This window comes from Gallus gallus, chromosome 4 (assembly GCF_016699485.2).
Source record: "Gallus gallus isolate bGalGal1 chromosome 4, bGalGal1.mat.broiler.GRCg7b, whole genome shotgun sequence".
Classification (NCBI taxonomy): domain Eukaryota; kingdom Metazoa; phylum Chordata; class Aves; order Galliformes; family Phasianidae; genus Gallus; species Gallus gallus.
In genome coordinates, this window is record NC_052535.1 from 19,439,494 (window position 1) to 19,455,592 (window position 16,099).

General features: G+C 38.1%; 1 protein-coding gene across 1 annotated transcript in view; it reads left to right on the forward strand.

Moving 5' to 3' along the window:
* Positions 1 to 16,099, forward strand: part of TMEM131L (transmembrane 131 like) — a 70,476-nt gene that overhangs the window by 44,504 nt on the left and 9,873 nt on the right. Inside the window, exons 13-26 of the mRNA XM_040699677.2 lie at positions 294 to 447; positions 1,074 to 1,244; positions 1,539 to 1,608; positions 3,008 to 3,125; positions 3,921 to 4,062; positions 4,595 to 4,704; positions 6,039 to 6,111; positions 8,206 to 8,348; positions 8,960 to 9,102; positions 9,430 to 9,616; positions 10,619 to 10,804; positions 12,772 to 12,921; positions 13,484 to 14,097; positions 14,647 to 14,801. Of these exons, the coding sequence (XP_040555611.1) occupies positions 294 to 447; positions 1,074 to 1,244; positions 1,539 to 1,608; positions 3,008 to 3,125; positions 3,921 to 4,062; positions 4,595 to 4,704; positions 6,039 to 6,111; positions 8,206 to 8,348; positions 8,960 to 9,102; positions 9,430 to 9,616; positions 10,619 to 10,804; positions 12,772 to 12,921; positions 13,484 to 14,097; positions 14,647 to 14,801 (2,416 nt within the window). The remainder of the gene's footprint in view (positions 1 to 293; positions 448 to 1,073; positions 1,245 to 1,538; positions 1,609 to 3,007; positions 3,126 to 3,920; positions 4,063 to 4,594; positions 4,705 to 6,038; positions 6,112 to 8,205; positions 8,349 to 8,959; positions 9,103 to 9,429; positions 9,617 to 10,618; positions 10,805 to 12,771; positions 12,922 to 13,483; positions 14,098 to 14,646; positions 14,802 to 16,099) is intronic.

The window sequence follows — 16,099 nt, forward strand, 5'->3', positions numbered from 1 at the left end:
AGTCCGTGATAATATTTCCACTGTCCTTGTTCTTCTGATGCAGAAGCAGAATAGTGATAGAAAAATCAGGAAAGTTTAGTTTTCTTTTGCCGATTTCATCCCAGTTTACCTTATCAGAAAGCATTAGGCAATGTCATATTATGACATATGTAATTATTCTAATGGAAATTGCTTTATCCTTAAAACCTTAAGACAGCCACTGTTCAAGAATACTACAGTTATTGCATGGACTGACTGTGCGTGCTCAGGGACAATTGCAGTTGTATTTATTTTTATTCTGTATTTACTTGCAGGTATTTTGATGTCAATCCTTCTGCAGCAATGTTTCATATTGAACCACACCATAATATTTCAGGATTTTGGTCCGTATGGTTTACAAACAACTTCGAATTCAGCATTGAACTGAATGAAGTCTATGTATCCAGAGAAACAAAGAACATCTTAAAGGTGAGTTTTATTTCAGGTTCATGCAGTGCTTTGTCCTTGATTTAAGAATTTGGTCCTTTGACATACAGAGTAGATTTTTTTGAAAGACTCTGTGTTCTCAATGCTAATTGAAATTGGTTAAAAATAAATGTAGCTCTGTTGCCTGTGACTTACTTCCTGAAAAGCCCAGGCTCTCAGTAGATATTATTCGCTGTCCAACTTGCTTTTGTTTTGCTCATTAGCAACTGTTTTTTAATTTCAGTTGCAGATAAAGATGCATCAAATTATAGACCACTGCTCTGTTCTCAGAATTGTTGCTTGTGTTGTTTGTGCTCTATAGGACTAAGCATTTCTTCATTGGCTGTTGTGGAAGTCTTTAGTACATAGGTGAGCTTTCACGTTTAGGAGTCAAAATCAGTAATTTACTCATGCAACGGCTTGATTCAATCCAGACAAAACAGATCTATGAATAAGCACACAATGTAGGCATCTAATTGGCAGTTTGTATATTTAGATAGGAGACTTTTATGTGCACACTGTACAGATCACTTATGGGCGCGTGTGTATTAACAGCAAAAACACAAAGGCACTGCTTGCTCTAAAATATTGTTCGAGTTTTAATTCAAGTGTCTTTTGGTTCTTTCTAGATTCTGAACTTTGCTGAGCCTTTGACTCTATCTCCAGGCTGTTGGAATGTATTTTCTTTGAAACTTGATGTGAAAAACAATGTAACAAATGTGCTTTCTAGTATTTGTTTGGCCACCAGTGTGGGAGTGATGATTGAAATACCTCTGCAGATATATTCGACTGTGTCCAAGGTATTGTATTCAGTTGTGCTGAATGAGTATTATGCACTGCAGATAGAACTGTAGCAGCCTGCTTCTTTGGCCAGAAATTTGCCTATTAGTCCTCAAAGAAAAAAGTCATTCTATAGCTGGAAAGTTAAACCCTCAGAATTAAATAGTGATGGAATTACATTTCTCTGGGCAGCCTGAATTCTCTTCCTTGTCTGACCCAAATTATGCACTAGGAAACAGAAAGTTCTCCTGTCTGTTCTTGTTTTGTTTGCTTTTGTCATATAGTCAGTGAATTGTTTTGGTTTGTTTCTCCAGCAAGCAGATCTTCATTTTGAAGTCATTGCCCATTGTGATGTTCATTGTTACTTGGGAAAGTCTGATTCAGGTAGGCTTGTCCTGACTTTTTTAAGCACACAATGGCAGTTTTGTAGCAGGGCTTATATTGAGAATATGGAGGTTGTTAGTACAGGTCTTTCATTCTTTAAAAATCTATGCTTTTCTGAGATCATATGAGACCCATATAGTTGGCTCTTAGTAGCCTGTAGTGAGTATACTATGCTGTATTTCAGATCTCTAATTCCATAGCACTTAATAAATTACTGTTCTGTTACAACACAGTTTTGGATTTAACAACATTTAAGACTGTCCTGTAAGTTCTTTCTCCTTGCTTTCTTCTTGTCACATCCTTCGGAGGTGATCAGGTACAATGATCAAGTTATCAATTAGCTCAAGGAGAGTTTGGAAAACGTGTGTCATCTGGACCCAGGTCCTGGAAATTCTGTGCTGAAAAAGCAAACAAACAAAAAACAACCATGTTGACCAGTATCCTGCCTTTAGCCAGAGTTAATTTTGAATGCCTTCTCTGTGTTTCTCACAGCAATAATTTCATAGGTTCCTGCAAAAGACCAATTATCAGCCTTAGAAAGCAACACCAAAAGCTGTGTCCTATAAAACAAAATAATGATGCTTTTCTCTCTGCAACTGAGGAATCTCAGGATAGCTTCCAGTGTTGCACTGTTTTAAATACCTACTTGGCATTTAGCGAAACACGATGTTAGATGATATGTAGACACAGTACTGCTTGAAGAATGTGTAATTTGAAGGCTGATTCAGAATAGTGCATTTTAAAATTTCTTCTATTCTTTTTAAGAAGGAATTTCACTAAAAAGTTGGGTACCACAGGCTTTAAATGTTGGTGTCCTTCTGAACATGTTTTCAAGGTGATGCTTTCTTAAAATGTGTTTTCGTATGAGGTTTTGAAGAGGGCATTAATAGTCAGTCAAAGATTAAAAGGAGATTTGAGGTGACAAGTATGTGGCTTGAGGAATTACTGATACATAGGCACATTTTGGTGAACATCTTAAAAGCAAAAGATATTTTAAAATAAAATTGAATAAAAGAATGTTGCTGATATAAGTAAGTATTCAATGCTTTCTTACTTTCCATTCTAATAATACATGTAATCAGATCTTTTTTAGGGCTATTCTACTTCATAATTTAGGATACTCATGTATTTAAAATAGAAAAGTCTAATGCATGTGCCTGAAAATACTGACCTGAACAACCTGTAGTTGGTTTATTCAATTTGCTGTCAGTATCAGTTGGTTATTTTAAGCACTGAGGGCTGTGCAGTAAGTTATATTTTGTACTTTCAAACTAAGCTGGTTTGGCTTTCTTTTGTAGAGTTCTATGTAAAGACTACTGATAATATGATGACTTTTCAATAGCAACCATTAGAAACAGCAACAGTATGAAAAAATACAAAAAACCTGCTATCGTTTTAGCGAATCTACTTTGGCAGAGGAGTCTTTCTCTTGACCGTTCTGCCTGGGATGTGGATTCTGAGCTGGCAAGAGAGCTTTATGAAAGATGGCAAAAAATAAGACGCGGGGAAGCCTGCAGGTTGGTACATAATCTGTTCAGTTGCTTAATTTAAACCAGTACAATGGTGTAAGAGAATACTTATATCTTGAAGCATTCTTAATTAAAACATTTATTTTAGACCTTGCTATACCCAAATTAGTTATCTTGAAGCCCCTGGAGTTTCAGAGCATCCCAAACACTCCCAGCATCTGTTCCAAGGCACTCTCAGTGATAGTAAACATTTCAGATGCCTGACTTTTAGAATGTAACTAATGTTTTGGTTGTGAGCTCCACCTCAGTTACTCAGTTTTAAAGCAGTCAAAGCATGTTTTACCTTATCGGTTATGGAGCTGTGCAAATCCTTTGTCAGCAGGTCCCATAGTAGCATTCTCAGGATTAGGAGCTTTGTACAGCTTTCCAGGCTTTTAGTACTCAGCCTAATAGATGCTACATTTTGGGGTTGCAGGGAAGGAAGCAGTCACTGTGTCTGAGTAATTCATGTAGAGACAGTGCATCAGTGATATCGGCACCTTTCCAGAATAGAGAGGCAGGACTGTGAAAACTAGTCACTGTGTTGCAGGTGGAAAAGAGGAGACGGAAGGAATGCACATAAATTACACTGTTAATCTGTGACTGAGTTACAGGTTTATGGGCTTTATTTTGTGAAGAATGTTTTTAAAAGAAAGATTAGTTGGTGTAATTAGTGTCCTTGCTAATGATCATCTTTTGTTTTCTGGTTAAAAAATAAATAAAAGGAGCAAGGGGGTGGGAGGGGGAGGGAAAAACCACCAACAACAAAACAACCAAATCTTTTTGATTTTACCAATAAAGCAGGAGAAGCATTCTGGGATCAACTTGCTTGATTCACCAGAAGCAGCCTGAAGAGGAGGTATCATTTGCCTTTTTCTTGCCACGGTTGACTGCAGAGCCCAGCCTTACGCTCAGCTTCAATGCAACAGCAGTTAAAAGTAGCATGGTGAGAATGGTTCTTCTTTTTCTCAGCTGATAAATATTTGCTTGCTTAAAGAACGAGGTCTGCAGTTAATGTTTCGTGATGCTTAGCATTTTCATACTGCTTGTAGACTGATGTTTTGAGGTCTTCATGCAAGTCTGCTGTAGGACACCATATTTGTTTATCCCTTTGGCTCTCTGATAAGTTCTCGAGCTACTCACTTGTAATATTTTGATACGAGGAAGGAGTATAACTGCTGATGTTGACAATTATGAACAAGTGTTAAAGTTTTCTCCCATCAAAATCCAAATGGAAGGGTTATTTTAAAGGGGGAAGAAGTCTATATCTTTGCACGTGTAGGTCTTCGTGCACTGTGAGCTGTTTCTGCAGTTGAAGGTGTTGTGGAGACATGTCCTCTGTTCTTTGCAGTTTTGTACATGCATAGATATATTAAGACTGAAGCCAGGTGGGATTTTCTTGAAAATTCAGCTCATATTACTAATGCTGACTTATTGTCAAATATGTAGTTTTTAACTTTTCCATCCCAACATTTTAGGTAAAGTATTTCAAACTGAGAAATCCTTCATCCTTTCCAGTTGCATTGCAGCTTCTGCCACTCTCTTACTACCCTGATCCCCAAGCTTCACTGAGTCTGCTCAGCAAATGGTAATTAGTATAACTGTCTCAGAATACCGTTTTTTCTTTTCAAAATTGTACTTGCTGTGACTTATGATTGCTGCTTATTATTTGTTTAAATTTTTTGAAGCATAACTTATGTGGGGATCATTTTCTTCCCCTTTTTGTAAGGTACAATCATGTTCAGAGCACTTCCCTGTTTGACACTGACTGTGTAATGCACCCAATCAATGAAAAGAGCCAAACTGAGCATATTTTCAGCAAATTTGTCTGCCAGCCAAAACTATAATTGATCTTCTTCTAAGATTTGAGGCTTAGTGCAATTTTGTGCCGGCTGCCCAGGTGAGGGGAGCAACTCCCATGTGTGGGAATGCACAGCTCCCAGCAAAGCTGGTTGGGAAGCATATGGTCTGTAGACTGTAGTCAGCGAAGAGAAAAGAAACTGAACCTAAACTAAGAAAAAATGCTTTTATTATTATTATTATTTTTTTGTAATAGCCCTTATATGGAGCCCCAGTCTCTATGTAGCTGCTTCCCTAGCATCATTTGTGTGCTTATAAACACACACGTGTTTATGTACATAGATAGGCACATAAATAACTGCACGTTTGCATACTAAATATAATTTCCACACAGACTCTTTATAGTGGCTTGAGATGACATGTTCTCTGTATTTTGACACTCATTTCAGCAGATTGCCTAGGTTTACTAGCAGTCGTGTTCACTAACTGATTCTTTTCAAACTAATGTCATAAAAAGTTGCCGGAAGTGAATTTTCAACTCAGTGACTGGAGTTCCACTAATCCTCTATGACTTAAATTTTGTTTATCGGTTTTCTTATATCTCTTCTTATTGCCTTAAGTACCAAATGCTTAGAGCTTGCTTTCAGACACTAAGTTTCAGTAGGTGGTTTTGATTTGCCAAGTACATGAAAGAATACATGAGTATGTCCCAAATTCTGAGCACAAAAAGGGTCATAAAAGTAAAGTACTAATATTTGATAATGATTGTTTCTCAACAGTTATGTAGCAGAAAAGCTGTGGGATATTTCTGATTATGTACAGCAAGAAATTGTCTTAATTGTGATCTTTTGCAATGCTGTCTGCTGTGAGAGAACTGAAATACCCAGGCAGTTTTATGTTTTCCAAGCACGTGCAATTCACATAAAACTGATTTGCAGAGTAGTTTGTTAAAATGCAGATCTACATTTCCACAGTATTTCACATCTCCCGAACTGCGATTGTAAAAGTATTCTTTTTTTTTTTTTTTTTTTTTCAGGACAAATGCCAGCATGTAAGAATAAGTCAGTGTAGTTATGACAGACTAGGTTTGAAGTGCTTAATTTTTTGTTCTGGTTTATTTAGGTTTGGCATAAATGTAGAAGCTATTAATTTCACCACCACTGAGTTCAGGCTCATGGACGAATATTCTCACAGGGTAAGATGTTTAATTTCACTAGAGGAAGTGATCTGACACACTAGTTGCATTACATCTGAGTTGTTACCAGGTACTACTTAAAAGAATGTAACTGTGTTTTCTCAGTACTCTGTCAAGCTTGTGTTTTTGCAGTCAGTTTCTTTCCAGAATTTGAGTCCGTTCTCCACGTTGAAGACAACTGTGGAGAATCATATGTTGAGAAGGCCACAGTTTGCTTTCTGTCTTGGGACTTCAGTTTAGCCCCTGGTTGACCAAGAAGTGCACGGTTTTTTGTGTTGGTGACCTCAGAAGATAACAGATAATTTTTTCAGTAGAAGGAAATACTGTCCAATAGCTCAAGGATGGGGAAAGCTGCATTTCTGCACTTTACCTCAGTCTCATTGCAACTTCCAGGTTGAGGTTGGAAAGTCATATCTGTCTGTGGTTCCCATTACCTCATTTTAATACAAACATAGTGATGCTTAACTGTACTGCATGCCAGTGCTGCTCTGTGATTATGCTCCAAGTTCTTCTGTCATGGATGCTAGACGATGCGCTGCCAAGGATGCTGGCATAATCTGACTACCAGAGTACTGTCCAGGGTACCAGCAAGAGTTTATTCTTATGTTTTGTATGGGGCCCTGGGCAATCTGATCTAGTATTTGATCTAGCAGCTGGCAGCCCTGCCTGTGGCAGGGACTTTGTAACTGGGTGATCCTTGAGGTCCCTTCCAACTCAAGGCATTCTACAATTCTAGTTTGTGCAAAAGCCTGGAACTGACATATGCTCCTTACTTTTTGTGTACTTTTTGTCTCTACATTAAAGTGCTCTATGTAAATGCAATGAAAGATTCCTAGCTGTTAAAAGCAAAAAGTGTCTGTTTGCTGCACTAATCAAAGCTGACCTTTGTTTTTTGGCAACAAGAGTTGTAAAGTAGCATTAAAACCTTCGTGTTAGCATGTGTGTTGCCTGTATTTCACATAGGGACTTAAGAAGCTACGGGAACACATAGTTACTTGGTATGTATGAATACAAGATAGAGCTTGTCTCTTTGTTAGCCAAATAACTAGTTGTTAATATTCATGTTTTTGAACGTGTTCTCATTTTCCCAATCACTTTAAATACATGTGATGAATAGTTAGGCTTACATTTGAGTGTAAGCACGTCTACGTAGGGAGTTGCAGGGTGAAATTTGAAAATGTCATACGTGTTTTGCTTCTAATGAATATTAATTGCTAAGTACAGGCTCTGAAACTTTCTTAATGTTCTTTTTTTTTTTTCACTGAATAGACTAAGAATAAAAACACTTTGGACTAGAAGAGATCAGAAAAGCTGCTAAGGTTCCAGCTATGAATTTTAAAACAACCAAGAAAGAGCCCATTTTGTAAAGTTTCTGGTTTTGTGTGCTGTTGGTTTCTCATCTTGCTTTCCTGAGAGGAGATCCACAGTTCTGGAATAGAAAGTTTCAGAGTAGTTCTCTCTGCTTCGCTCTGTCATTATCTCTTTTTTTTTCTTTTTTTTTTTTTAAGGGGAAAAAAAGAGTAAAGAGCAGTATTGAAATTAAAGTATACATATTTTTATGCTATTTTCAGTCTCACTGAACTTATAGTAGTGCTGATCTTCAATTAGTGTGGTAGGGAGTTCACTTTGGCTTGTTTCTGGTAACTCAGACTGATAAACATATTTGCCAACAATCAGTTTCTCACTTAAATCAAGCTGCAGGCTCTGTGCCGAGGGTGTAATGGTTGCCGCATTTCCCAGTTTATTCAGTATGCTGTCAGTTCTTGTTGTGTTGTGAAGTGTTTCAGCACTTCTTAAATATGAAGGATGCCGTGTAATTTCTTTACTATCTGAGCAAATAAAGTCTGTTTTAAAAAATAAAGTAATACATTCTTCGTAGTAGTGTAGTAATGTGAACTCTTGCTCAAATAAATAACCTTGTCTGATGTTTGTGTTATCAGATTGAAAGATTTTAGTGTAACAAGTTAATTAGCATTTGTTGCACCTTGCCAGAAGTATCTTGTGCTAAGTAAAGAAGTGGTGCTTTGTTTTATTGATATCTTTTAACATATATGGTTTTCTCTGACTAAATAAATGCATTTTTTTTTTAAACAGAATGCACACCAAGAGGATCTCCTCAGCAAGAAATGCAGTTCTGAGCTGCTTCGGTTAAATTTACAACCACTTGAAACCAGAGAAGTTGGTGTAATTTTTACACCAGTTGACTACAAAAGAGTGGCTTCCATTATTTTAATCAGGTAAGCCAGATTTCACTTGTGAGAAGCAAACAAGTCAATGAGCAGATGATTTTTCCGCATTGTGGAATAAAGACAAATGGACCAAGTTTGACCATTAGAACACCTACAGATCAATAAAAGTTGCTTGAAAGGTCTTTGTGCCTTACATCTAGATGATTATAAAGTAGAACTTCAGCTTTTCTTTCTTTTTTGGGGATCATTGGGTTAGAAAATGCATATGAATGTGTACTGTGTGTACAAGGAAATTTTCCAGTCAGCAGACCAACAGCATTCTCATGTTGGGTGACTTTGCTACTTTAAACTTAACTCCTTAGTAACAGGATTTAAATATGAATTTGAAAATGGTTATGGAAAAAAGCGACCATTTTTTAACAGCTGGCGCTGTTGTTAGTGGCTGCGGTCACAAAACTTGTTACTTCATTTTTTTAATTGGTGATGGTGAATGGTTCCTGGGTGAGCCTGTTTTTACGGGAAATCAGTCCAGGTGTGGCCAGTGATTGTTACTGACACACTGTTGTCTTGGTCGTTGGCACCTAGATAGCAAAGCCGTGATTTTTGCAAACTTCATTTATGTCTTAATGGCTGATTGCTTGATTTTTATATTGTGGCAGAAACAACTTGACTGTTCTGGATGTGGTCAATGTTGAAGGCTATGGAGCCAGAGAATTACTTAAAGTAGGGGGAAGATTGCCAGGTGCAGGAGGATCTCTTAGATTCAAGGTTCCAGAAGCTACGCTGATGGACTGCAGACGACGTGAGTAAGAAGAAGCAGGACTCTGATTTTGTAGCTGCCTGTGTTACTCCACAGTGGCATTGACATGGTGCACTAATGTTAAATAAATGGAATATTGAAGTAAAGAAAGTTGAAGAGTGATCATGAGAGGTGTAGGTTCTTATGTCTCAAAACACTCGTTGAAGCTAGTTACAAGTTCTGCTTAAACTGCTGCAAAACAGTCTGTATTAAAATGTTGGTCACTTCTGAATATTTAATTGGATTGAAAGTAAAAATAGTTTATTTCTGATCATGAAGAAGTTTTTTAAGCACTGTAAAATAATAGTTCTGTTGTTTTGTTTGTTTAAGAACTGAAAGACAGCAAGCAAATTGTGTCCATCACGAAGAACTTCAAAGTAGAGAATATTGGGCCTCTTCCTATAACAATTTCATCAATGAAAATCAATGGTTACAGTTGCCAAGGATATGGATTTGAGGTGTTAGACTGTCAGGAATTTTTTCTGGCTCAGAACTCATCACGGGAGATCAGCATCGTGTAAGCACAAAGAAATTTGCTGACTAATTAACTTAATAGGAAATTTGAAATAGTTTCAGTAACAGACACTCCAATAGCGCACACATACACACAAAATTTAAACTTTGAAAATGTTTCATAAGCATTTCCTCTTTTCAAGTGAATAATATAATGATGTCTATAGTAGTTCATTGTTGTTGAAAAGCAGCACACATGCTTTTCTCTGTGTGTTATAAAGTAATAAGCAAAAACAAGAGTCGTCACAGTGAATAAGGAATGCTCTACCAATGACTCTTTTTCATTCCTTGTTTTTCTTCAGTTTGTTCCAAGTAGCCTGACTACAATCTAGTCATGTTTACCTAACATTGCACATAGGTCTAAAACTGGTTCTTATTAATCTCCTGTTGAATTAGTCGTGGCTTAAACATAAGGAGAGATAACATTACTGTATTACAGTAAGTATCGTTATGTATACAATGAGTTTCACTTCTGGTGACTGGAAGGGCAAGTCGCACCTTTTAGCAGTTCACATGGCAGCCAAAAAGAATATTGGGATGGGCCAGGGAAATTAGTAGAAGAAGGGCAAAATCTGATGTTTTCTTCTGCATTCCCTATCTTTCTAGCCTTGCTTAGGCTTACCCTAGAACTTGACCCTTTCCAAACTGGCTGTCTGTACACTTTAACTGTGCTTTTGATAAGAATGTTTCAGTTAACGTGAGTTGGTCATCTTGCACCTTCTTCAGAAAAGAAAAATGAATCACTGTAATGTGTTAAGTGCATGTGTCCACATGGACATTGCACATATTTTACTCCTTAAGGATGAATACCAAGTCTTACCTCTGTTAGACAGGTGCTAATACATCTGTGTAGTTTTAAGCAGACAGTGATCATGTACTTTATTGCATTTTTTGTATTAGTAAATTAAAAGTCACGTTGTATTTTCTTGTATCAGCATGAGTTAAGAAAATGAAATTTAGCCCAACAGTGGAAGAACAACACTAGTTCTGTCTCCTTTCCTGACAGATTCACTCCTGATTTTACATCTTCATGGGTAATCCGCGAGCTTACATTGGTGACTGCTGCTGATCTAGAGTTTCATTTCACGCTTAATGTGACTCTTCCTCACCATTTGTTACCACTCTGTGCAGATGTGGTGCCAGGACCCAGCTGGGAGGAGTCTTTCTGGAGGCTCACAGTCCTCTTTGTAAGGTAATGTGTTTAGAGCCACTGATGGAAAATTGGCAAGCACTTCTGACTTCTGGATGAGAGGATAGGGCCTAGATCTCTGCTACATCTAAGTCTGTCATCCAGTAGCCTGTGATAGAGTTCACAAGCATTTCATTCTGCTCCTCCTGATAAACTCCCATGTTAGGGTTGGAAAGAAGGGTTGGGAACCCCACCCCCCCATAAGAATAGCCAGTGGGGTACCCCTGTTGCTGGGAGACTTGCTCCCCAAGTAGTGGTGCGCATGGAGCCTATCAGTCCCTGAATGTCAGCTGTAGAATTGAGTGAACTGGTAGCTTACCTTAGAATATTTCTGAGAAATTAGCATGAATGTTATTTATGAAGTTTCCGGCAACTGAGTAAGGACCTACTTTTCCTTGTGCTTCCTTCCTCTCGTCACCTACTTACACCAGAAAAATTATTAGTCTTATGTTAGCTGGCTCATTGCTTGGTCTTGAGAAACTGTTTTTAAGAGTCCTGTACCATTAAGAATTCTGCTCTTATACTTTCTTTTGTCTTGCTTTGTAACCTTTCATACTGTGTACTGTGATTTGGATGCTCTGCTTGTGACAGATAATTTCTGGTGCTTTTATTGCACAAACCCTGAATTCCTGCAATCAGAACTGGCAAGCAGTGAGCATAAATGTAATGATAATACACATGGGGCACACTTAATTGAGACCATGGTGTAGTCTGTGGCTCTGTTTGCATTGCTGTTTTCACAAGTGAACCAGCAAAAACGACTATGTTATGTGGTTCTAGATGCAACAGAGTCATAGAATCATAGAATTACTCAGGTTGGAAAGGACCTCAAAGATCATCAAGTCCAACCGCAGCCTAACCATAGTACTCTAACTCTAACAACCCTCTGCTAAATCATATCTCCGAGCACCACATCCAAACGGCTCTTAAACACATCCAGGAATGGTGACTCAACCACCTCCCTGGGGAGCCTATTCCAGTGTTTAACCACCCTTTCTGTAAAGAAGTGTTTTCTAACGTCCAACCTAAACTTACCTTGGCGCAACTTAAGGCCATTTCCCCTCGTCTCGTCACCTGTCACCAGTGAGAAGAGACCTACCCCGCTCTCACTGTAAGCAGCTTTCAGGTACTGGAAGAGAGTAATAAGGTCTCCCCTCAGCCTCCTCTTCCCAAGACTAAACAGCCCCAGCTCCCTCAGCCTCTCCTCATAGGGCTGATTCTCCAAGCCCTTCACTAGCCTCGTTGCCCTTCTCTGGACCTGCTCCACTACCTCCATGTCCTTCTTGTACTGAGGTGCCCAAAACTAGAATAGAAGGATACTATAAGGATTTGAAAACTCAGTAGTTTTTAATTCTGTTGTCTAGCTGACAAAATTTGTAGTATATGAAAAGTGATTTGATGAATTATGAAGATTTTTGTTCTGATCAGTTTGTTTGTTGCAATTAATGCACCACAGAAAACAAGAGGACATTTTGCAGTCAGTTTTACCTCAGAAGAATGGTGACATCTGCAGCCCATTTTATGTCAGTATTTCCTCTAGGAAAATATTCTAGGTAGAGGAAGGAACAGTAATAGATAAAAACAAAAATAATGGCATAACTATTGTGTATGTATGGAAGGCACTCACTAGGTTAATATGCGATCATGCTATGATACGTTGTCATTGTGCTGTAGCAAGACTTTTTCTAACTGGTCTTTAAATCAGATTCTAGCTTTCTCTTCTAGAATAAATTTTTTTTAGTTTTTGTTTTCCGTATGAAGTTCAAGATTGAGGTTTTATTTTTTTCCAGATAACATCTAGTAAGGGCTGTAAGATTAAAAAACAACAACAAAACCACCATTAGGATTACTAGTTTGCATTTTCTCATCTGCCTTCTTCCTTGAAATTGACTAACAATATTTGAGAGGTACATCCTGTTACAACATTCCTGATAATTGTAGACACTGGCATTTGTTTTCTTCTTTGACAGTTTGTCCCTACTCGGTGTGATTCTGATAGCCTTCCAGCAAGCCCAGTATATTTTAGCAGAGTTCATGAAATCAAGACAGAGACCAAATCCTAGTTCTTCATTGCAGCAGAACAGCAACTCTGTTGATGTCATCAGCTCTGATTCTTACAAGTAAAAATACTTTTTCTTCATTCTTTTTAATGTGAAGTAGTGCTTTGCCTGCTAGTACTTTGATATTGCTGTGGACTGCTTTAGATGAGATCCTGTTCAAGGTGACCTCTTTCAGAGTGTTTTCAATACTGCAGCATATGTTTATCTTCACATCAGAGAGATGTAAGAACTCAAGGGTTTGTTTACCTTGTATATCATTGGTAGTACATAAGGTAAAAATAGTGTGATGGAATTAATGGATACACCATGTACAGCAGCCATGGAAAGCTAAGAGTGAAAAATAATGTGAATGGTCCTCAAATCTGATCTCCCAGGTCTCTGAGCTTGGGCGTTTGTTCAAGCACGCGAGCGTGTGTTTGAGGCACATACTTAGTCTTTTTCAACTCCCACTGAAATCAGAATGTGCTTGGCCAGTGTGATATATTTTCCAACTAACACATTTTCATGGCTTGTGAATATGTCCCCTTTTATTACAAGAATATACAATTAAACAATTCATGATAGCTTCCTAAATTTAAAAACCAACAAAAAAAAAGTCTCAAATAGTTTTTGTTTTCTGCAGGGGCAGCTGTAAGACATTTATGGATTCCTATAGTTCCTCAGATAAAGGTAAAGGGAAGGGCTTCCTGTCTGTAGGCACTTCTAGCCGAAGTCAAAATGCTGCAAAGAGAAGTCCTGCGACCTACAGCCACTCTCAGAAGAAACACAAATGTTCGGTTTACTACAGTAAGCAAAAACCAAATGCAGTGGCTGGCAGTGCCATTGCAACTACTGATGAGAAACAAAATCAGATTGTGGAGAACCAAATCTCAGCACCAAAAGAGGACATTTGCGCTAATGTTGTCAGTGAGAACTGGGTAACTCTAAAATATGCAAATGGCATAAGTGTTAACAAGAATTTAACTCTTCGAGAAAACTTTCTGGGCAAAGAAGAAAGTGCACTGAAAAATACAGTTCTCATTAAAAGTAGTTCTTCAGAGTGCAGTCTGAAGGAAGATCTTCAAACATGTATGTTTCCTAGGGAAACTAACCTTAAAGCTTCTGAAAATGTAGCTGAGGTCAAGGAACAGGAGTTCTGTCCTGTGAAGATGTCTAAGAAGCTACCTGAAAGTCACTTGTCAAGAAGTTCACCTCAGCAACAGCTGGAACTGCAAGAAATTTCTAGGAAAAATAGCGGTAATTAAAAAAAACTATCAGTTACTGAGTTAAGTTATTAAGCAAAGTGTAAAGTTCACTGTGGTCAGGATTTCCTTTTTTTTTTTAAGTTAAGGTGTGACATTATTTATGTGAGCAGTATAGTATTTTTGTTTACATTCCTAAGGAAATTACTTGGCAGGCACAAGTTTGCTGTCTGAGACATATAGTGCTTGCATGATTATATGGAAGTGAAGCATTTTTAGAGCAGCCTTCGTTGTCCACAGTCTCATCACCTTGGATCCTTTTCACGTTCATCGTGACTTGCCTACTCAAGCAAGACAGGAGAGGGTGGCTGCAATGCTGTAGTTGGTTGGTAGGTAGGAAAATGTAAAAATGCTTGGGCATGCCTTTCCCATTTGAGAAAACTAGTTCAATGTGATAAGCAATTGCATACCTTGTGCACTTTTCACAGGTGGGGTAGTAAGAGCTGAAGTTAGTTCTGTCCTGTGCAGTATTTCCAAGGTTCAGGCAGAGGACTGTGGTGCTCCTTTTCTTCTCGGGCAAACTCGTGTTACTTTTTAATTGTAGGGAATAACCAGCAAGCGCTTCTCAGGAATGAAACAGAAGACTGTGAGTCCTTAAAAAAGCAGATCAACATAAAACCTTCCACTGAGAAAAAGATTAATAAAGGACGTAAAGAAGAGACACTGTGCTGTACAAAAGAGGAGATTACTTCTTCTGAGGTTTGTATTTCTGTTTTTTAAATTCAAAATGATCTCCTTGTTATTTATTTTTATGTATATGTATAGGTATGTTTGTATGCATATTTAAAGACTATTACAGCCAGAGACATAGTTGTAAATTGTAAATCAGGTGAATGTGGAAGAATGCAGGTGTGCTGTCTCACATCCCTTGCATACTAATGCTGAGCTATAGAAAGATGAACAGTTTGGGTAAAAATTAAAGCTGCCCTCATATTGTGATGTTGGCTGCATCATAGGCAGACATTTTCTCCTGTATCATCAGAGCAAGCAGAGAAAGACTGGAGTCTGATGGCATGTGTCAGCCACAGCAATGATGTGGGAGTATATCCTAGAGATGGGGGGGTGGTCTAGTGGGGAACATCTCCCTTCATTTGCCGACCTGATCTCTGAATTTAGGGCTTTGTGTCAGAGATTTGCTAATGAGAATAAAGCAGGCAGAAGCCCCTTACCAGATTGTGAAGCTGCTGAGAAGAGTCATTCTTCACCCCTGGTTTCTGAGCACGGGATAAACACAACACATTGTACACATGTTGTTTTACACTGTCTACATGAAAAGAGTGTCACCTGCCAATTAAGAATTAATAATCAACATCTAAGAACTTGGTTTATGTTTGTGACCTGTTTACTGCATTATAGTTGCATGACAGTAAGGTGTAATGAGGATTTGCTTACCATGTGGGTTTAGAAAAGACAAGGTCTAGTCTTGTTTGTAACAACAGTTCCCAAAACTCCTCTTCATGTGCAGCTGATAGTGCTTGTTTGTTTTTCCTTGTGTTTCTTAAAGTCACTGTTATTTGTTGGTTAAGTTACCCCATAAATTCCTCAGTTTAATTCAAATGAATGCCCCCCCCCCAGTTGCTGAGGAAAGGGAGGATTTATTGCTGCTGCACTTGCACACAAACTGCTCGTAAATCTGACAGATGTTTCTTTTTTTTGTCTCTCTTTATTTTTTTTAGTACATGGGGGATTTTATTGACTGCCTTCCTTTTTCTCCCTATATTTTCAGTTTCCATGCAAGTCAGGGCTAGATGCTGTGAGGGTGAAATGTTAACACTAGGAATTCAGAAATTTTTCTCTCATCATCTGCTGAAGGACGGATTCTTGAAAACACTGATAAAGCTGATGGTGTAGAAAAGAGGAAGTGCTGTGGAGAGGCACTGAATCTTACAGTAACTATGCAATTGAGTTGGGCTGTTTTGTCCAGAAAAAAATTACCTTGAAAGTCTAATGGAATTCTTTTTACTGAGGTAATTTTGTTTTATAATGTATGTATTCTC